Raw genomic sequence first — 15430 nt, 5'->3', positions numbered from 1 at the left:
TCAATCTAGACCGAAATAACATATTAGTACTACGTACCTCGAGTTCTTTCATCCGTGAATACGGAAAATGTGCTTTCTATATAGCTTCTATATACTATAATACAAGGTATATATCTATTCTTGAGATCGAAGTAGCCGGAAGACATCAGATACTAAATACAAGCTGCCGGCAATCACTAACGGCCCTTGTCTAGCAGATTGCGATGCCCAAGTGAGCGCAGAAGGAATATCGGCGCCAAAAGCTTCGACCTTCCCTATGCCAGATATTGACTTGATATGCTCGACAACCCGTTCTGGATCCGTAGCTTTAACCCAAGGCATGCCATCAACAGGCCCAAATGTAACCACTGCAGCATTGTCTCCAGGTTGAACCAACGGCTGTAAGATCTCGGACAGATCTTTTCCGTGGGAAACAGCAACCACCCAAGTTACCGGCACGCCCTGTCGGCGTAACTTACGGTTCACAAAGCCGGCGAGTACATTCGCAGATTGTCCGTTGTGGGCTCCATCAATGAGTATGGGTTCATCGCGATCGATCAAAGCTTTGACGGAAAGGAGCTGTAAACGACCAGGCCATTCAATTTTCGATAAACTCGGAACAAGATCATCCACCTTTAAGGGGGATTGGGTTTGTTCCAAAGCCTTTTGTAGTGCTAGAGTTGCGCAGGCGATGTTGGTTCTTTGGTGAGGTTCCAGATCAAGATCGTTGAATAACGAAACAAGTTTTGGATACCGTTGAATCGCTATATCCGGCGTCGCCATCGTGGAATCAATACCAAGCTCTTTAATGCGAGACTGTAGGACCTGAAGCACCTCGGCCTCGTTGGTGCCATCAATGACGCAAGGTACGCCAGCTTTCAGAATTCCTGCCTTCTCATTGGCGATGGCTTGTATCGAGTTTCCTAGAAATGCCTCGTGATCGCGACCGATCTTTGCGATGACGGATACGAGTACATTCGAAAGTATATTGGTAGCGTCGAGGCGACCGCCCATTCCTACTTCCACAACACCTATCTCTACATGTTCTCGATCGAAAATTTCAAAGGCCGTTGCGGTAAGCAATTCGAATTCCGAAGCATCGACACCTAATGAACGGTTGCGCTGTTTAATCTGTTCCTCAACTTGGCGGAACAAAGATTCTGGGACGGTCTTATCGTTGATAGTGATACAGTCCCATCGGTCGATCAGATGAGGCGAGGTAAACCGGCCGCATCGAACGCCGGCGGCCGTCAAGAGACCGGAGACGTATGATGTGATGGAGCCCTTGCCATTCGTCCCAGCGACGTGGATTGCTTTCCAGGTGAATGCTGACTGCTGAACAAGCCGGGATATTCGGGAGAGGCCTAATTCAATCATGCCTCTGTTTGGGTGACTGCTGCTCGGTCAAGGGCCTGTAGTTTTCGGTGCTTGTCTGTGTGACACGGTCATGGTTCGGTCTGCGGTTTTTCAATTGTACTGTGAGCACGGGTCATTGAGTGAAAGGTTTGATACAAAGCAAGTGTTCTTACCAGGCTGAAAACTCAAATCAGGAGTCGTGGCTCAACGCCATCGGGAATTGTATACCGACTGATTGACTCATGGCATTGATTTCCTTCAAGTTGTTGGTGCAATGTGGGTACGGCGTTCGATAAGAAAATGCTGATTCCTATGAAGTTCACGTGCCATCATCCCGAGCGATTATTTACGGTGACCAATCAGACAGCAGGAATCGATTTCTCAACACCGCTCACTGAGTCTCACTCACAGCTCTACTACATACACACGCCTTCCGTTTACTTTTCATATTATTGTACAGATGACCACAGCTCAAGTTTTGACTGCGCACACGAGCTAAACTCCGTTCGCAAACAATCATTGGCGCCTACTTGGATGCCAAAGGGACGATGCTGTTGAGACAGAATGCATTCGGCTAAAAGGCGAAAAGTAGAAGAGAACTTCTCCGACCTCCCTAAGCCAATGTAGTCGACAAAAACGAAACGGTGATCCTCGGATGGCATGAAAGTTGATTAGACTGCATGTCGGATAAATTCCATTCCATAACTACGTCTGTGGCATTCGAAAATGAGGAGTTATACTACGTAACTTATTTAGCACTGGGGATCACCTAACTAACTAGGGCTTTTTTTCACTAAGTTAGCTTCTATGGAAGGATCCGAGGCCTCTCCGACATCCTATCTCATTGGCCAATATTCACATTGACTCCACGCGGCGTTTTCTCCTCTTCTCAGGCAAGTTGAAGTCTCTGTCTGTATTAGGCAGTTGCTCGGCACTTACTCGTATAATATTCAGACCTGATCTTATTGTTAGCAAATCGAAATCTCCAGACCTTCTTCTTGCCGATCCGTGATTCGTTTAATTTTAGTTGCCTAAAGATTACAATAAACGGAACGTTTTGTTCCACCTCTGATGCCCGTGAGAAATAACCTGAGATGCATCTCAAGGCTTGTTTTTATGCAACGCTGGAGAGGGACAGGAAATTTTTTTAGGGGTTTCCCAGGCTCCTCAATTCTTCTGAATGGCCCCTACTCTGTATAACGGTAATTAGCATCAGCATTGGAGGTATATCGAGTTTGTAATTATTGGAAGAAATTCATGCCACCTGTCAAAATGAGCCGGTCTGAATCTGATTCTCGGCAGATTGAGAAAGATATAAAAGATAGGTTACGCAGCTTGAAACCTGTTCTGCTTCAGTAATCGTTCAAGCCTCTCGTCGATCATCTCCTACAGAGTAATCCTTGCAGACGTGCCCATCATGTTTCCAAGAATAAAACCCGAACGCACCAGCCTGTTCGCTCTTGGCCTTATTGCCTCGAGTTCCCTTGTCGCCGCAACTGGGCCTTGCGACATCTACTCCTCCGGCGGAACACCCTGCGTTGCCGCGCACAGCACCACTCGTGCCCTTTATGCTTCCTACAATGGCGCGCTCTATCAGGTTAAACGTGGATCTGATGGTGCTACAACCAACATCTCGCCGCTTTCTGCTGGTGGAGTCGCCAATGCGGCCTCCCAAGATACCTTTTGCGCCAACACGACCTGCCTCATCACGATAATCTACGACCAATCTGGCCGCGGTAATCATCTTACCCAGGCTCCGCCCGGTGGTTTCCATGGTCCTGACGTCAATGGCTATGACAACTTGGCTGGCGCAATTGGTGCACCCGTCACATTGAACGGTCAGAAGGCGTACGGTGTCTTCATTTCACCCGGTACCGGCTACCGTAACAACGCCGTCAAGGGCACAGCTACCGGCGACGCAGCGGAGGGCATGTATGCGGTGCTCGATGGAACCCATTACAATGGCCAATGCTGCTTCGACTATGGCAATGCCGAGACCAGCAGCACCGATACTGGTAATGGTCACATGGAGGCCATCTATTATGGTGATGCCACCTACTGGGGGAGTGGCTCCGGCAACGGGCCATGGATCATGGCTGATCTTGAGAACGGTCTGTTCTCTGGTGAGAGCACCGGTGTGAATTCTGCTGACCCGTCGCTCTCTTACCGCTTCGTCACCGCGGTCGTCAAGGGAGAGCCAAACTTCTGGGCAATTCGGGGTGGTAATGCTGCATCCGGCTCGTTGTCCACGTACTACAGTGGTGTACGCCCACAAGTATCTGGCTATTATCCTATGAGCAAAGAGGGTGCTATCATTCTCGGCATTGGCGGTGATAACAGCAACGGCGCCCAGGGCACATTCTACGAAGGTGTCATGACCTCCGGCTACCCTACGGACGCCACCGAAAATTCAGTGCAGGCTAACATCGTGGCTGCCAAATACGCTACCACGTCGTTGACGAGCGGCAAAGCTCTCACCGTCGGCTCCGCGATTTCGCTGCATGTCACCACTGCTGGATACACGACACGCTATATCGCACACAACAGCACCACCGTTAACACCCAGGTTGTTTCATCGTCCAGCTCCACCACTCTCAAAGAGCAAGCCAGCTGGACTGTTCGCACCGGTCTTGGCAACAGTGCATGCTTCTCGTTCGAGTCCGTTGACACCCCCGGCAGCTACATCCGTCACTATAACTTCGAGCTCTTGCTCAACGCCGACGATGGCACCAAGCAGTTCCACGAAGATGCTACATTCTGCCCGCAGTCTGGCATTAGCGGCACAGGCACCTCGCTTCGAAGCTGGAGCTATCCCACCCGCTATTTCCGACACTACGACAACGTGCTATATGCTGCCAGCAATGGTGGCGTGCATACATTTGATGCCACCGCTTCCTTCAACGCCGATGTGACTTTCTTGGCCGAGACAGCCTTTGCTTGATAGCCCAACATTATGAAATTTCTAGTTGTAGGGCTTGATCCTCATTAGCATTAGTACTCATCGAGAATCAATATGTATACAGGCAAATTGAAATGAAAAAAATTTCCAGCATATTAAGGAGATTGACTTACCTAACTAATTAGACGACAAGGTAGTTAACTAACGTATTCGGTAAGCGGTTCGGCCATCTAACTAAGCAAGTCGGCCACTTATCTCAGTTCCTCAGCCGCTTTCCTACGCTGCTAGCTATTCTGCCGGGCGGTTGGCCCAATTGGCGCTAAACCTAGCTCGGAGCGCAGCGTAGAGCGTCTGAGAACAAATCTCCCGCATTTTGTATGTGAATAATCCACAGATTCCGAATCTAATGTCTTTGATTTGAATTTCCTTAATAGTCACCACCTAATTAAAAAATATGCTTTATACTATTTCAAATTAAATATTCTTATTATAATAAGTGACCCAATACCAATATATGCATCGTGAATCGAGATTCCCACTGGATGTTGAGTAAGGATGGTACGAACATATGCCATTTTGTATGTGTATTGAAGGTGGCCGAACCGCTTACCGATTACGTTAACTAACTAGTTAGTTAGTTAACTAGTTAGTTAGTGAGAAATAAAGTGGGAACGTGTAACGTATCGTATTCTGTGTGTCTTGTGTGTCTATCTGAAGGGAAACTATTGGACATAGGTTGCCATACATAATTATGTGTAAGACTGTGGACGCTAATTTAGTAAGGAGTTCTCTTGGCAAATCCTTGTGATGAGGACCGGTTGATATCCAATGAGAGCAGCCGATTGGATTTATGCGCTGCAACAACCGCATCCGGGACAGCTGTAAAATATCGTCTGTCAGTTAGTTAGTTAGTTAGGGTTATTATAGATGTGGTCGTGAAGATCTAAAGGGGAGCCTTGCCGCCTTGGTCATATGCAACGCAAACTGTTACGGGCTAGTCCCGCCTGGTACTCAGTATAGGAGTAAAAACCGAATAGAAAACATAACATGAGGAATAAAGGAGAGAAAGGAAAAACAACAGGTTCTCTGGGCATATAGAATGTTATATGGGAAGGGGAAGCTAAGGGTTCCAGCAGGTGTTGCATAGCGACGTAGGAATGTAGACAAGTAAGAATGTCGGCGCTGCATGCTTAGTGAGGGCTTCGCCCGAACCATACCAACATGAGGTCAGCTCATAACACAAACAAATCAAACGCCATGAGTATAATGGATGACTGTGAGTGGATGAATGATTAACTAGAACCCAATCCAAAGCTCACCAAGAAAAACCCAACCAACCCTACCAAGTACCAGCTCTACATTTGTCTATGATATCTGGCGATATGTGGGGACTTGCGTTATATCACACGAGTCATGATAATAGTTACATGCACAGCATTAAATTACGTACGTACACCGAAAAGTAGTTAACTAACTAAGCAGAATAGAGTTATGAGCTTTTGCCTGTAGGCTGTAGCCTGTTCAATCTCCTCTAAGATGTGCGCCTACAATTTCTCCTCCATCCCACCTTCCCTGAGCAAGACGCTTGTCCACTTCACGAGGCCCATTCTCAGCGTCAAAGGTAACCGTGTAACTACCACCATCCGTGCCTCTAGCAATAGTGACGTGGTCTGAAAGAGACACTCCATCATCATTTCCATGGCCCACGGCCACGAGTAGATTATCTTCAGGATCAAAATTAAAAGGTTATAAAGATCAAGTTAAGGTCCCTCAATCAATCATTTTTTTCTTCTCATCTCTGTCAAAATGATTAACTCCAAGACCATTGTCTCTGGGTTAGCCCTCTCGGCCCTCGCTGCTTCTGCCCCTACCCTCAGTAGTAATTTCTCTATTAACTTAGTTCCTATTAATGTTTCTCGTGTCCACCCAGCCGCTAAATACGCCAGGGCTTTTAGCAAATATGGTGTTGATATTCCTAATTATCTCGCCTTAGCTGCTAGGTCCGGTAACCCTGGTAACCCTGGTCAGGCTGGCTCAGTTGTCGTTAATATCTATAAATATGATGTTGCATACTTTTCTCCTATCATAGTTGGTGATAGCGAGTTATTGGTTGAATTAGACACCGGTTCTGCTGACTTGTATATATTTACCTTCATTCTCTATGTTTACACGTATATAAACTAACTGATATAGGTGGGTTAAGACTAGGGATACCCCTACTGCTGGACCTCGTACCTATGATCCTAGCACTGGTCACTTACTACCAGATCATAGTTGGCATCTTGAATATGGTGATGGCAGCAGTGTTGGGGGCATTGCATATATAGATAAAGTTCAGATCGGCCAGGTTACGTGTCCTGCCCAGGTTGTTGAGGTCGCTATGTACCTCAATTCACCCGGGGAAATTCTGAGGAATGCATTAGATGGTATCGTGGGATTGGCCTTCCCTTGGTTGAATATGTTGCGACCTACGCCGACGTATACTTTCTATGAGAATGTTAAGGGGAGCCTTGAGATCCCGGTCTTTGCTGCTTACCTTAAGCATCAAGCTCCTGGTGCCTATGATTTTGGCTTTATTGATCCCAGTAAATATGAAGGGAACATCACTTATACGCCTGTTTATTCTAGCCACGGATACTGGAATATTACTGTGGATGGATTCTCTATTGGTTCTGCTCCTTCCCTTGTATACCCTTTCTATGCTATAGTCGATACTGGTTGTAGTCTTCTCCTTCTTGATCAGTATATTGTCGAAATGTACTACGCTAGTATTAGGTCTGCTTATTTCTCTTATGATATGGGTGGATGGGCCTTTGATTGCAGGGAAAACATTCCTCCCTTTTCTCTTAACATTGGTTCTCACATTGGTCTCCTTCCGGGTGAATACATCAAGTATAAGGCCATTGGTACGCTTTGCTATGGTGGTATCCAGATCGCCCCTAGGCCTGACCTCAATATTCTCGGCGCCATGTTCCTTAAATCCCAGTACGTTATTTTCGACAACGGCATTTCCGGACATCCTCGAGTCGGTTTCGCTAAACAGGCCGGTCTAGGTGTACCTATGGTTTGAGTTAAGATAGAGGATAAGGAATTTACGCTAGTAATGGAGGGGTGTTGGGGCGGTTTAGCACGATTAGCAACTAAAATGGATTGAGTGAAGCGAAAAGTATGCTTTGACTCCCATAGGAACCAGAGAAAGTGACCTTACGCAGTACTGTTACGAAATATCCTACATGACGCTTCAAGAAACTATCACAAGAAAATAAAAGACTGCTTTGGTATGGAATTACGGACTAGTACTGGATCAACTAGATACTAATCACTAGCAATAATGTGATAGATGGACTTCAGGAACGGCTAGTATGAGGTGATCATTGAAGCGATCGGTCCCGGTATTCTGCCGGGCGGTGAAGAAATTGACGGGAGCTCCCTCATGATTACCGGATTAGGCACCGCCGAGGCACCGCGCACAGAAGAGTAGTATTTATCTAGAGGATAGCGAACCTAGTCATTCTCCAATACACCAGGTTTTGGCTTGTCATCTCAGCTAAGCCTCTAGATTCTAATAGTAGCTAGTCGGACCGTCACGTGACAATGAGCAACACGATCACGTGACTGCACACGATACTGATTGCCTGTTTGGGTACGTCTCAACGACGTTCATGTCCAGCGTTCCCGAGGTATCATCAAGCTTGGAATGACGGACAAGAAAAAAACAGACATGTTGTCGTGTCGACTAACAGTAACTCATTACTCATTACTTCGTCCCATCGAACTGTATGTATGAGTTGGCTCAACGCTCTAAGATCTACTGTCTGGCGATGACGTGTTCTGATTGGCTGGCGGTGTTTCCACATGCGTGCCTCCCCACGGACCCGCCCTCCAGATGATCGTTGCAACTTGCCGCCGATTTTGCCAGCCACCTTCCCTCTTTCTCTCAGGGTCTGTCTGTCTCTGTTATTCTCGTCCCTACGACCTTACCGACTTTGAGTACTCCCGTACTCCTTGAATATTCTTCGCGCACGCTGACTGCGCCTATTACTGTATTATTATCATCGTTGTCTTCTCATCGCAGATTTTTCGTGTGTTTTTTGGATCCTCATTATGGGTATTCCGTAAGTTGATCCGGTCCGCGCGCGGTGTCGGTGTCGCGGCTCAGGACTGCTACGCAACTCGCGCGCCAACTTGTTTGCCTTGCAGCCTGACCCGGCTGCCCACCAACAAGAAGACTCAAGAGAGTCAATATTCTTGATCGCAAGTGCCAACTAACATCGCCATGTAATATGTAGTTTGTGGCGTCCGCCTTCTCCTCCCGAGCTCAAGAGTTCTGTCAAAAGTGACCCTTGCGCCCACTCGCGCTCCTCTATTCGTCGCAGAGGAGCCGTGCGACATGTCGTTTCGCAAACAAGCTCGAACAGCATATCTCCTCGCAATTCTTTGTCCGCCTCTCAACTGGACACCCTACAACAACTAGAAAATCTCCTCGATAATCCACCTCTTCGACAGAGCGCCGTGTTTGGAGACGTCAGCTTGGTAGACTCGACGTCGAGGGATGCCACTGCTCTAACTGATTCTGCCCGGCGAGAGGAGGGCTCGCGATTGCTTCGGGATGCATTGCGACATAACCAACCCGGTCGGCGTCTTCGCATCCCACGCGAATCTTCCCTGCGCTTCGAAATGCCCACCCCTCCATGGTCGCCAAGTGAAGTACTTCAACGCTCGTCTTTGGGAGATTACGCCAGGATCCGACAGGCAGCCGACAGTTTCCCCTACTCTCCTAGATTCGCGCCTGCATTCAGGCACGATAGTTCTGCCCCTTCAGCCCGTACCGAAACGAGATCACCCCCACCAGCGGTTGTGCGGCCGCCAGTGCATATGATGGAAGATGGACCAGCACCTGGTGTGCGGTATCTACGTCGTGTGGGTCATCGATCGGTCAGCGACAACAATAACAACGGAAATACGGCTTCTTTTCAACAAGGCATTGATGGCCTAGGTGATCGACAACGTAGTGCTAGCCCTGATGATGACCTGGATAACGCATGGGAAACACTTTTGACTACTCTTACGCCTGATCCCAACTTACCCAGCGCTGATTCCTCATTCACATCTAATGCTGCTACCAACTCTAGCCGTGCTATTGAATCTACTCGTCAGAGTCAGTCGTCTCAGACACAGCGGACGCACTCGGGCCCGACCGCTACGGTGCATATGATCCTAGAACCTTACCCTGATTTCTTTAACCCTTGTGATATTCCGGAGCATGCCACGGATTCAGATACCGAGACAGAATCAGAACTAGGGTTGCATCGTTCGGGATCTTCTCGTCAACGCCAACATCCACGATCTCGACTTCTTGAATCTATGTCGGCGATTGGGTCTACTCAAGACAGTCAGCCTCCAGTTCCAAGATTGTCACGATCATCAGGACTCCCATCTATCTCTTTCATCTCACACGATCTATCTCCCGGTGTGGATATGCAGGCGATTGTTGATCGTTTAGCTCAGCGGGAACATGTTCCTGACGGTTGGTGGGCGGCAGCAGGATTGCCTCGCACCATGGGTCGCCAATTAGACGTTGGCGATGGGTCTCCAGACCACGTTAATGATGCGGCTGATGAATCATGAGCGACTGCATGTTTACACTTTTTTTTTTCATTCTATATCTCCTGGTGAGATTTGTACATTTATCAGCAACCACGTGTGCTGGCAGTACGTACGTGCATGGGCAGGCGACGGCGTTTGTGGTGTTGTCACTTCTACCATACGACTTATTCCCTTTCAATGGGTTTATGATGTTGCCTTTTGAGCTATTTAATAATATGGTCGACAGTTGTACGACAAAAGTCCAACGCAATGTTTGAGTGTACATAGTGTTTGTATCACAAATTTTATATCCATCAGGTGACCAACTTAATTGAAGGGACTGCCCCACATAGATCAAGATAGTAATAATTCCTTGACCTGTTCTTGGAACCCCAACTCCAAGTTTACAAGCTACTGCTTAAATCTGCTCCACGAACTCCATAGCTCTACGGACTACGGAGTACGGATACCCTTTCTAGAATCCACCGGACGGCGCAGTCTCGTCCGACATCCCCAACTGCCACCCCACCATAGTAATATTGTTTACGAGTCACGTCCTCAGGAGTCCCTGACTGACAATAAAAGAAAACTCATAGAACGAACGGCCCGTGGCTGTTACTCCAGTTATCCAAAGAGGCAAGACGGCTTCTTCATATAAAACTCGACAGACGTAATTTATCCGTCTGATCGAGATGGATGAGCAAGTGGACGGATTAGTGAAAAAGACATGGGGTACGCGCATTTTATTTCTCTTTCTTGTGAACTTGTGTCGTATCTTAGATCTTGAGCACACAAACATAATTTCAGACAAAGTAATATTACATCATGATACTGACGCTTCATCCATCTAGACAAGTTCCTAGCTACACCAGAGACATCCCGGCTCATGATAGCCATCAGTGGCATACCCGGATCAGGAAAGTCATCGTTAGCAGCAGTAATCGCAAACCGGATCAATAATCTATACACACAACATGCCCCCGGCTCACCATCAATCGCCACATTCGTGCCTATGGACGGCTATCATTTGACACGAGCCGAACTCGCAGCCATGCCAGACCCGGTGTTTGCAGCTGCCCGAAGAGGAGCAGCATTCACATTCAACCCAGATAAATTCTTACAGCTTGTCCAACTACTACGAGAGCCATTAACGGCAACGACGAATACAATATTTGCGCCAAGCTTTGATCATGCTGTCAAGGACCCTGTGGAAGATGATATTCCCATCCTTGCTACGGCCCGTGTCCTGATTTTTGAGGGAAACTATTTGAGTCTAAACAAAGAACCATGGAATCAAGCAGCGGCTCTTATGGATGAGCTCTGGTTTGTCGAGGTGGATTTTGAGACTGCCAGGCAGAGACTGATTAAAAGACATGTTGAGGCGGGGATTGCGAGGGATGAGGCGGATGCCGATAAGCGGGCGAGGGAGAATGATTTGTTGAATGGGCAGGAGATTGTGGACTTTAGGTTACCGGTGGATGAGATTATTGTGAGCACTTTTGATGAGAAATTCTCGGCTTGAGGTCGGCAACGACGACGCTCATGTATGCAAATCGGCGAAGATACAACACAATCAGGACCTGGCTATGCATCCGACTCATCACATTACGAATAGCTGCTCCTCAGCAACAGATTAAATGCATCGATGGTCCATGTCATGCCCAAGCAAGGACTCAAAGAGCCATGTGAGTCCGATGACGAACCAAGTAGAACGAACCAATCATGAGCACAGAGCCACGTGATGTTATACTGCCGTCTGTTGCCTAAACAGTAACTAACTAACTTACTACCCCTGTGATCGGGGCACAGCTGACCGCCTGCTGTTTCAGGCTAAAGTGTTACGGAATGGTTTCTCAACGCAAAACATAGATCACGTGATCTGAGGCGCGCTACAGCCACCACTCGGACCACCAGAAAACTAATGAAAAAGCTCTAAACACGAAATCGCGTCTTCCCAGGAAACGAGACGCGTCCTGGCTTAGGAATCAAATACCATGTTTTCTGCCCCTCTCAGTTTATTTCAACTCTGGCACTCCCTTCCTCTATTCTCTCTTCCAACAACCCTTCTCCTAGGGCATTCTTTCAATAGCATCTTTTCTACTTGATTGTATCTCTATTGCATTGTTGCCACTCTTCTTTATAGATTCATCATTTGAATAAAGATACCCTCGACGTCCTCGTTTCCCCTACACCTTATTGAAGAGAGTCGGTTCACGTCGTTACGCGTGAAGAACACATCAAAATGTATGTGTTTAAGAGAGGTAAGCATTTCTATTCCCATGTGACGTCGACAAATTGTGGTGCATGCATTACCATGCTGTCGTGTCGTGAATCTCTCACTACGTGTGATGGAAAGAGCGTGTACTGACAACCTCTAGATGGACGCAAGGAACGCGTACAATTCGACAAGATCACAGCTCGTGTGTCGAGACTGTGTTATGGTCTAGACCCCGACCATGTGGATGCTGCTGCCATCACGCAAAAAGTTATCTCTGGTGTATACCAGGGTGTCACCACAGTGGAATTGGACAACTTGGTTAGTTCTCATTGCAATTTGCATTGCATTCAATCTTGAACAACAGTTAACAGTTATATCAAGGCCGCCGAGACTGCTGCATACATGACCGTCACTCACCCCGATTACGCTGTCCTCGCCGCTCGTATCGCCGTTTCCAACCTACACAAGCAGACCAAGAAGCAATTTTCTGCTGTTATCGAAGATCTGTACCATTATGTCAACCCCAAGAACAATAAGGCAGCGCCCATGATATCGGGTGAGATGTATGAGACAGTTATGAAGCACGCCGAAGAGTTGAACTCGGCTATTGTTTATGACCGTGACTTCAACTACCAATACTTTGGTTTCAAGACTCTTGAACGCTCCTACCTCCTCAGAATCAATGGCAAGGTTGCCGAACGTCCTCAACACATGATCATGCGTGTTGCCGTTGGAATTCACGGCGAGAACATCGAGAAAGCCATCGAGACATACAACTTGATGTCACAGAAATACTTCACACACGCCTCTCCCACTTTGTTCAACGCAGGTACTCCTCGACCACAACTCGCTTCTTGCTTCCTTGTGGACATGAAGGAGGACAGTATTGAGGGTATCTACGACACTCTCAAGACATGTGCTATGATCTCCAAGTCTGCCGGTGGTATTGGTCTCAATGTCCACCGCATCCGTGCCACTGGCTCGTACATTGGTGGAACCAATGGTACCTCAAACGGTCTTGTGCCTATGCTCAGAGTGTTCAACAACACCGCCAGATATGTTGATCAGGGTGGTAACAAGCGCCCTGGTGCTTTTGCTATCTACCTTGAGCCATGGCACTCGGATGTTTTTGAGTTCCTGGACCTCCGCAAGAACCACGGCAAAGAGGAAGTCCGAGCTCGTGATTTGTTCTATGCCTTGTGGACTCCTGATCTCTTCATGCGTCGTGTAGAGGCCAACCAAGACTGGACCTTGTTCTGCCCTAACGAGGCTTCAGGTCTCGCTGACGTCTACGGAGAAGAGTTTGATGCTCTGTACGAGAAGTACGAGAGAGAAGGTCGTGGTCGCCGAACTGTCAAGGCCCAGAAGCTTTGGTACGCCATCCTTGAGGCTCAGACCGAGACCGGTAACCCTTTCATGCTCTACAAGGACGCTTGCAACAAGAAGAGCAATCAAAAGAACCTTGGTACTATCCGTAGCTCCAACCTTTGCACAGAGATCATTGAATACTGTGCTCCTGATGAGGTTGCTGTCTGCAACTTGGCTTCTCTTGCTCTGCCTACCTTTGTTGATACTGCTCGTGGCGAGTATGACTTTGGTAAATTGCACGAAGTTACTCAGGTGCTTGTACGAAACCTTAACAAGATTATCGATATCAACTACTACCCTGTGCCCGAGGCCAAGAAGAGCAACTTCCGTCACCGTCCTATTGCAGTCGGTGTGAATGGTCTGGCTGATGCATTCCTTGCTCTCCGACTTCCCTTTGACTCACCAGAGGCCAAGCAGCTGAACATTCAGATCTTCGAGACCATCTATCACGGTGCCTTGACTGCCTCCATCGAGCTTGCCAAGGAGCATGGCACTTACGAGACCTACGAGGGCTCTCCTGTCTCTCAAGGCATCTTGCAATACGACATGTGGGAGCGCACTCCCACAGACCTCTGGGACTGGGATTCGCTCAAGGCACAGATCAGCCAGCATGGTGTCCGCAACAGTCTTCTCGTTGCTCCTATGCCTACTGCCAGTACCAGTCAGATTCTAGGTTTCAATGAGTGCTTCGAGCCTTACACATCGAACATTTACTCTCGTCGTGTCTTGGCCGGAGAGTTCCAAGTTGTCAATCCATGGTTGCTCAAGGACCTTGTTGACCTCGGTCTTTGGTCTGACAACATGAAGAACCGAATCATCGCCGACGGTGGATCTGTTCAGAACATCCCCAATATCCCCGCAGACATCAAGGCTCTCTACAAAACTGTCTGGGAAATCTCTCAGCGATCGATCCTTCAAATGGCTGCCGACCGTGGTGCTTACATTGACCAGTCCCAATCCCTCAACATTCACATGAAGGAGCCTACCATGGGCAAGATCACCAGTATGCACTTTGCTGGTTGGAAGATGGGCCTGAAGACTGGAATGTACTACCTGCGTACAATGGCTGCCAGCGCTCCTATTCAGTTTACTGTTGACCAAGAACAATTGAAGGTGGAAGACACGAATGTCGCTCGCGCCAATGGCATCAGCAAGAAGCGTTCGCCAGCTCCAGCTGCCTTTAGCAACTCCTATGCTTCCGTTCCTCGTCCAATGTACGACCAGAAGCCTGTCGTTGCTAACGGAAATGGTGTTCCAGACCCATTGCAACCTGTCTCGACTTCTCGCGTCAATGGTGTAGCTCAACCCATTGAGATTGCTCAGGACAAGACTGAACCTGAGACTGAAGAAGCTGAAGCCGGCGAGAACGGTGACTCGGAGCAGGACATCTACGCTCAAAAAGTTCTTCAGTGCAGCATCGAAAACAAGGAGGCTTGCATTATGTGCAGTGGTTAGAGAACCAGAGCTGTCTCCACCACTTTTTTTTTCTTTTGTATTCTAGTATTTCCCTTACCCACCCTGTGTATTGTTTCCACACCCACCAAATAGGTTCACACGCTTGTTACGATTTTTGAATGTTTGCATTTCCATCATGTTTACTTTCTGTTGCTTTGATTCAATACTTGGCGTTTTCTTTGGATTATTTGATAGTTTTATCATGTGTATTTTCTTATTTGATATAGTGGCAGTAATTCTATATCTGTTATAGTTCATTCCTTGGTACATATTGGGTTAATTGTAGAACATATTTTATGCTTAGATCGGAGAGATCTGTCGCTTGATTGGGCTCTGGACTATAGACATGAGTAAGTACGTAGTGCCACCCTGGAAGGAGGGTGAGTCAGTCTTTCTTTTTGTCCCTGAGAGGTGTTGACTTACAGTGGGAGGGATGGGATAGCGTGGGTCGCCTCCCCGATGAGAATACCCAGGTTCATGAGTATGGACCATAATTATACAATTTCTTAGCTCCATGCATGCCCTGTCGAGACACGTGATGACTTCTAGCCCCCCAGGCTTTCAATTAC

At 47.7% G+C, this 15430-nt stretch overlaps 6 protein-coding genes across 6 annotated transcripts; 5 read left to right on the top strand and 1 right to left on the bottom strand.

The window, feature by feature from the left end:
• Positions 1-114: 114 nt before the first annotated feature.
• On the bottom strand, positions 115-1356 carry EYB26_001253 (uncharacterized protein; the record flags this gene model as incomplete). Its single annotated transcript, XM_054260564.1, has 1 exon — positions 115-1356. One exon carries the CDS (start codon positions 1354-1356, stop codon positions 115-117), a length of 1242 nt encoding a protein of 413 aa, XP_054116539.1.
• Positions 1357-2752: 1396 nt separating this feature from the next.
• Positions 2753-4276, top strand: EYB26_001252 (uncharacterized protein; the record flags this gene model as incomplete). The annotated part of the gene is made up of 1 exon (XM_054260563.1): positions 2753-4276. One exon carries the CDS (start codon positions 2753-2755, stop codon positions 4274-4276), a length of 1524 nt encoding a protein of 507 aa, XP_054116538.1.
• Positions 4277-6040: 1764 nt separating this feature from the next.
• Positions 6041-7304, top strand: EYB26_001251 (uncharacterized protein; the record flags this gene model as incomplete). Its single annotated transcript, XM_054260562.1, has 2 exons — positions 6041-6372; positions 6428-7304. The coding sequence occupies 2 exons, from the start codon at positions 6041-6043 to the stop codon at positions 7302-7304; spliced, it is 1209 nt and encodes a 402-aa protein (XP_054116537.1).
• Positions 7305-8338: 1034 nt separating this feature from the next.
• On the top strand, positions 8339-9862 carry EYB26_001250 (uncharacterized protein; the record flags this gene model as incomplete). The annotated part of the gene is made up of 2 exons (XM_054260561.1): positions 8339-8349; positions 8524-9862. 2 exons carry the CDS (start codon positions 8339-8341, stop codon positions 9860-9862), a joined length of 1350 nt encoding a protein of 449 aa, XP_054116536.1.
• Positions 9863-10512: 650 nt separating this feature from the next.
• Positions 10513-11342, top strand: EYB26_001249 (uncharacterized protein; the record flags this gene model as incomplete). Its single annotated transcript, XM_054260560.1, has 2 exons — positions 10513-10552; positions 10672-11342. 2 exons carry the CDS (start codon positions 10513-10515, stop codon positions 11340-11342), a joined length of 711 nt encoding a protein of 236 aa, XP_054116535.1.
• A 720-nt stretch (positions 11343-12062) lies between these two features.
• On the top strand, positions 12063-14861 carry EYB26_001248 (uncharacterized protein; the record flags this gene model as incomplete). Its single annotated transcript, XM_054260559.1, has 3 exons — positions 12063-12081; positions 12199-12356; positions 12420-14861. 3 exons carry the CDS (start codon positions 12063-12065, stop codon positions 14859-14861), a joined length of 2619 nt encoding a protein of 872 aa, XP_054116534.1.
• Between the last annotated feature and the right edge of the window lie 569 nt (positions 14862-15430).

Source organism: Talaromyces marneffei, chromosome 1, assembly GCF_009556855.1.
Source record: "Talaromyces marneffei chromosome 1, complete sequence".
Classification (NCBI taxonomy): domain Eukaryota; kingdom Fungi; phylum Ascomycota; class Eurotiomycetes; order Eurotiales; family Trichocomaceae; genus Talaromyces; species Talaromyces marneffei.
The sequence above is the reverse complement of the archived record's forward strand: the minus strand, read 5'-3'. Positions and strand labels throughout refer to the sequence as shown.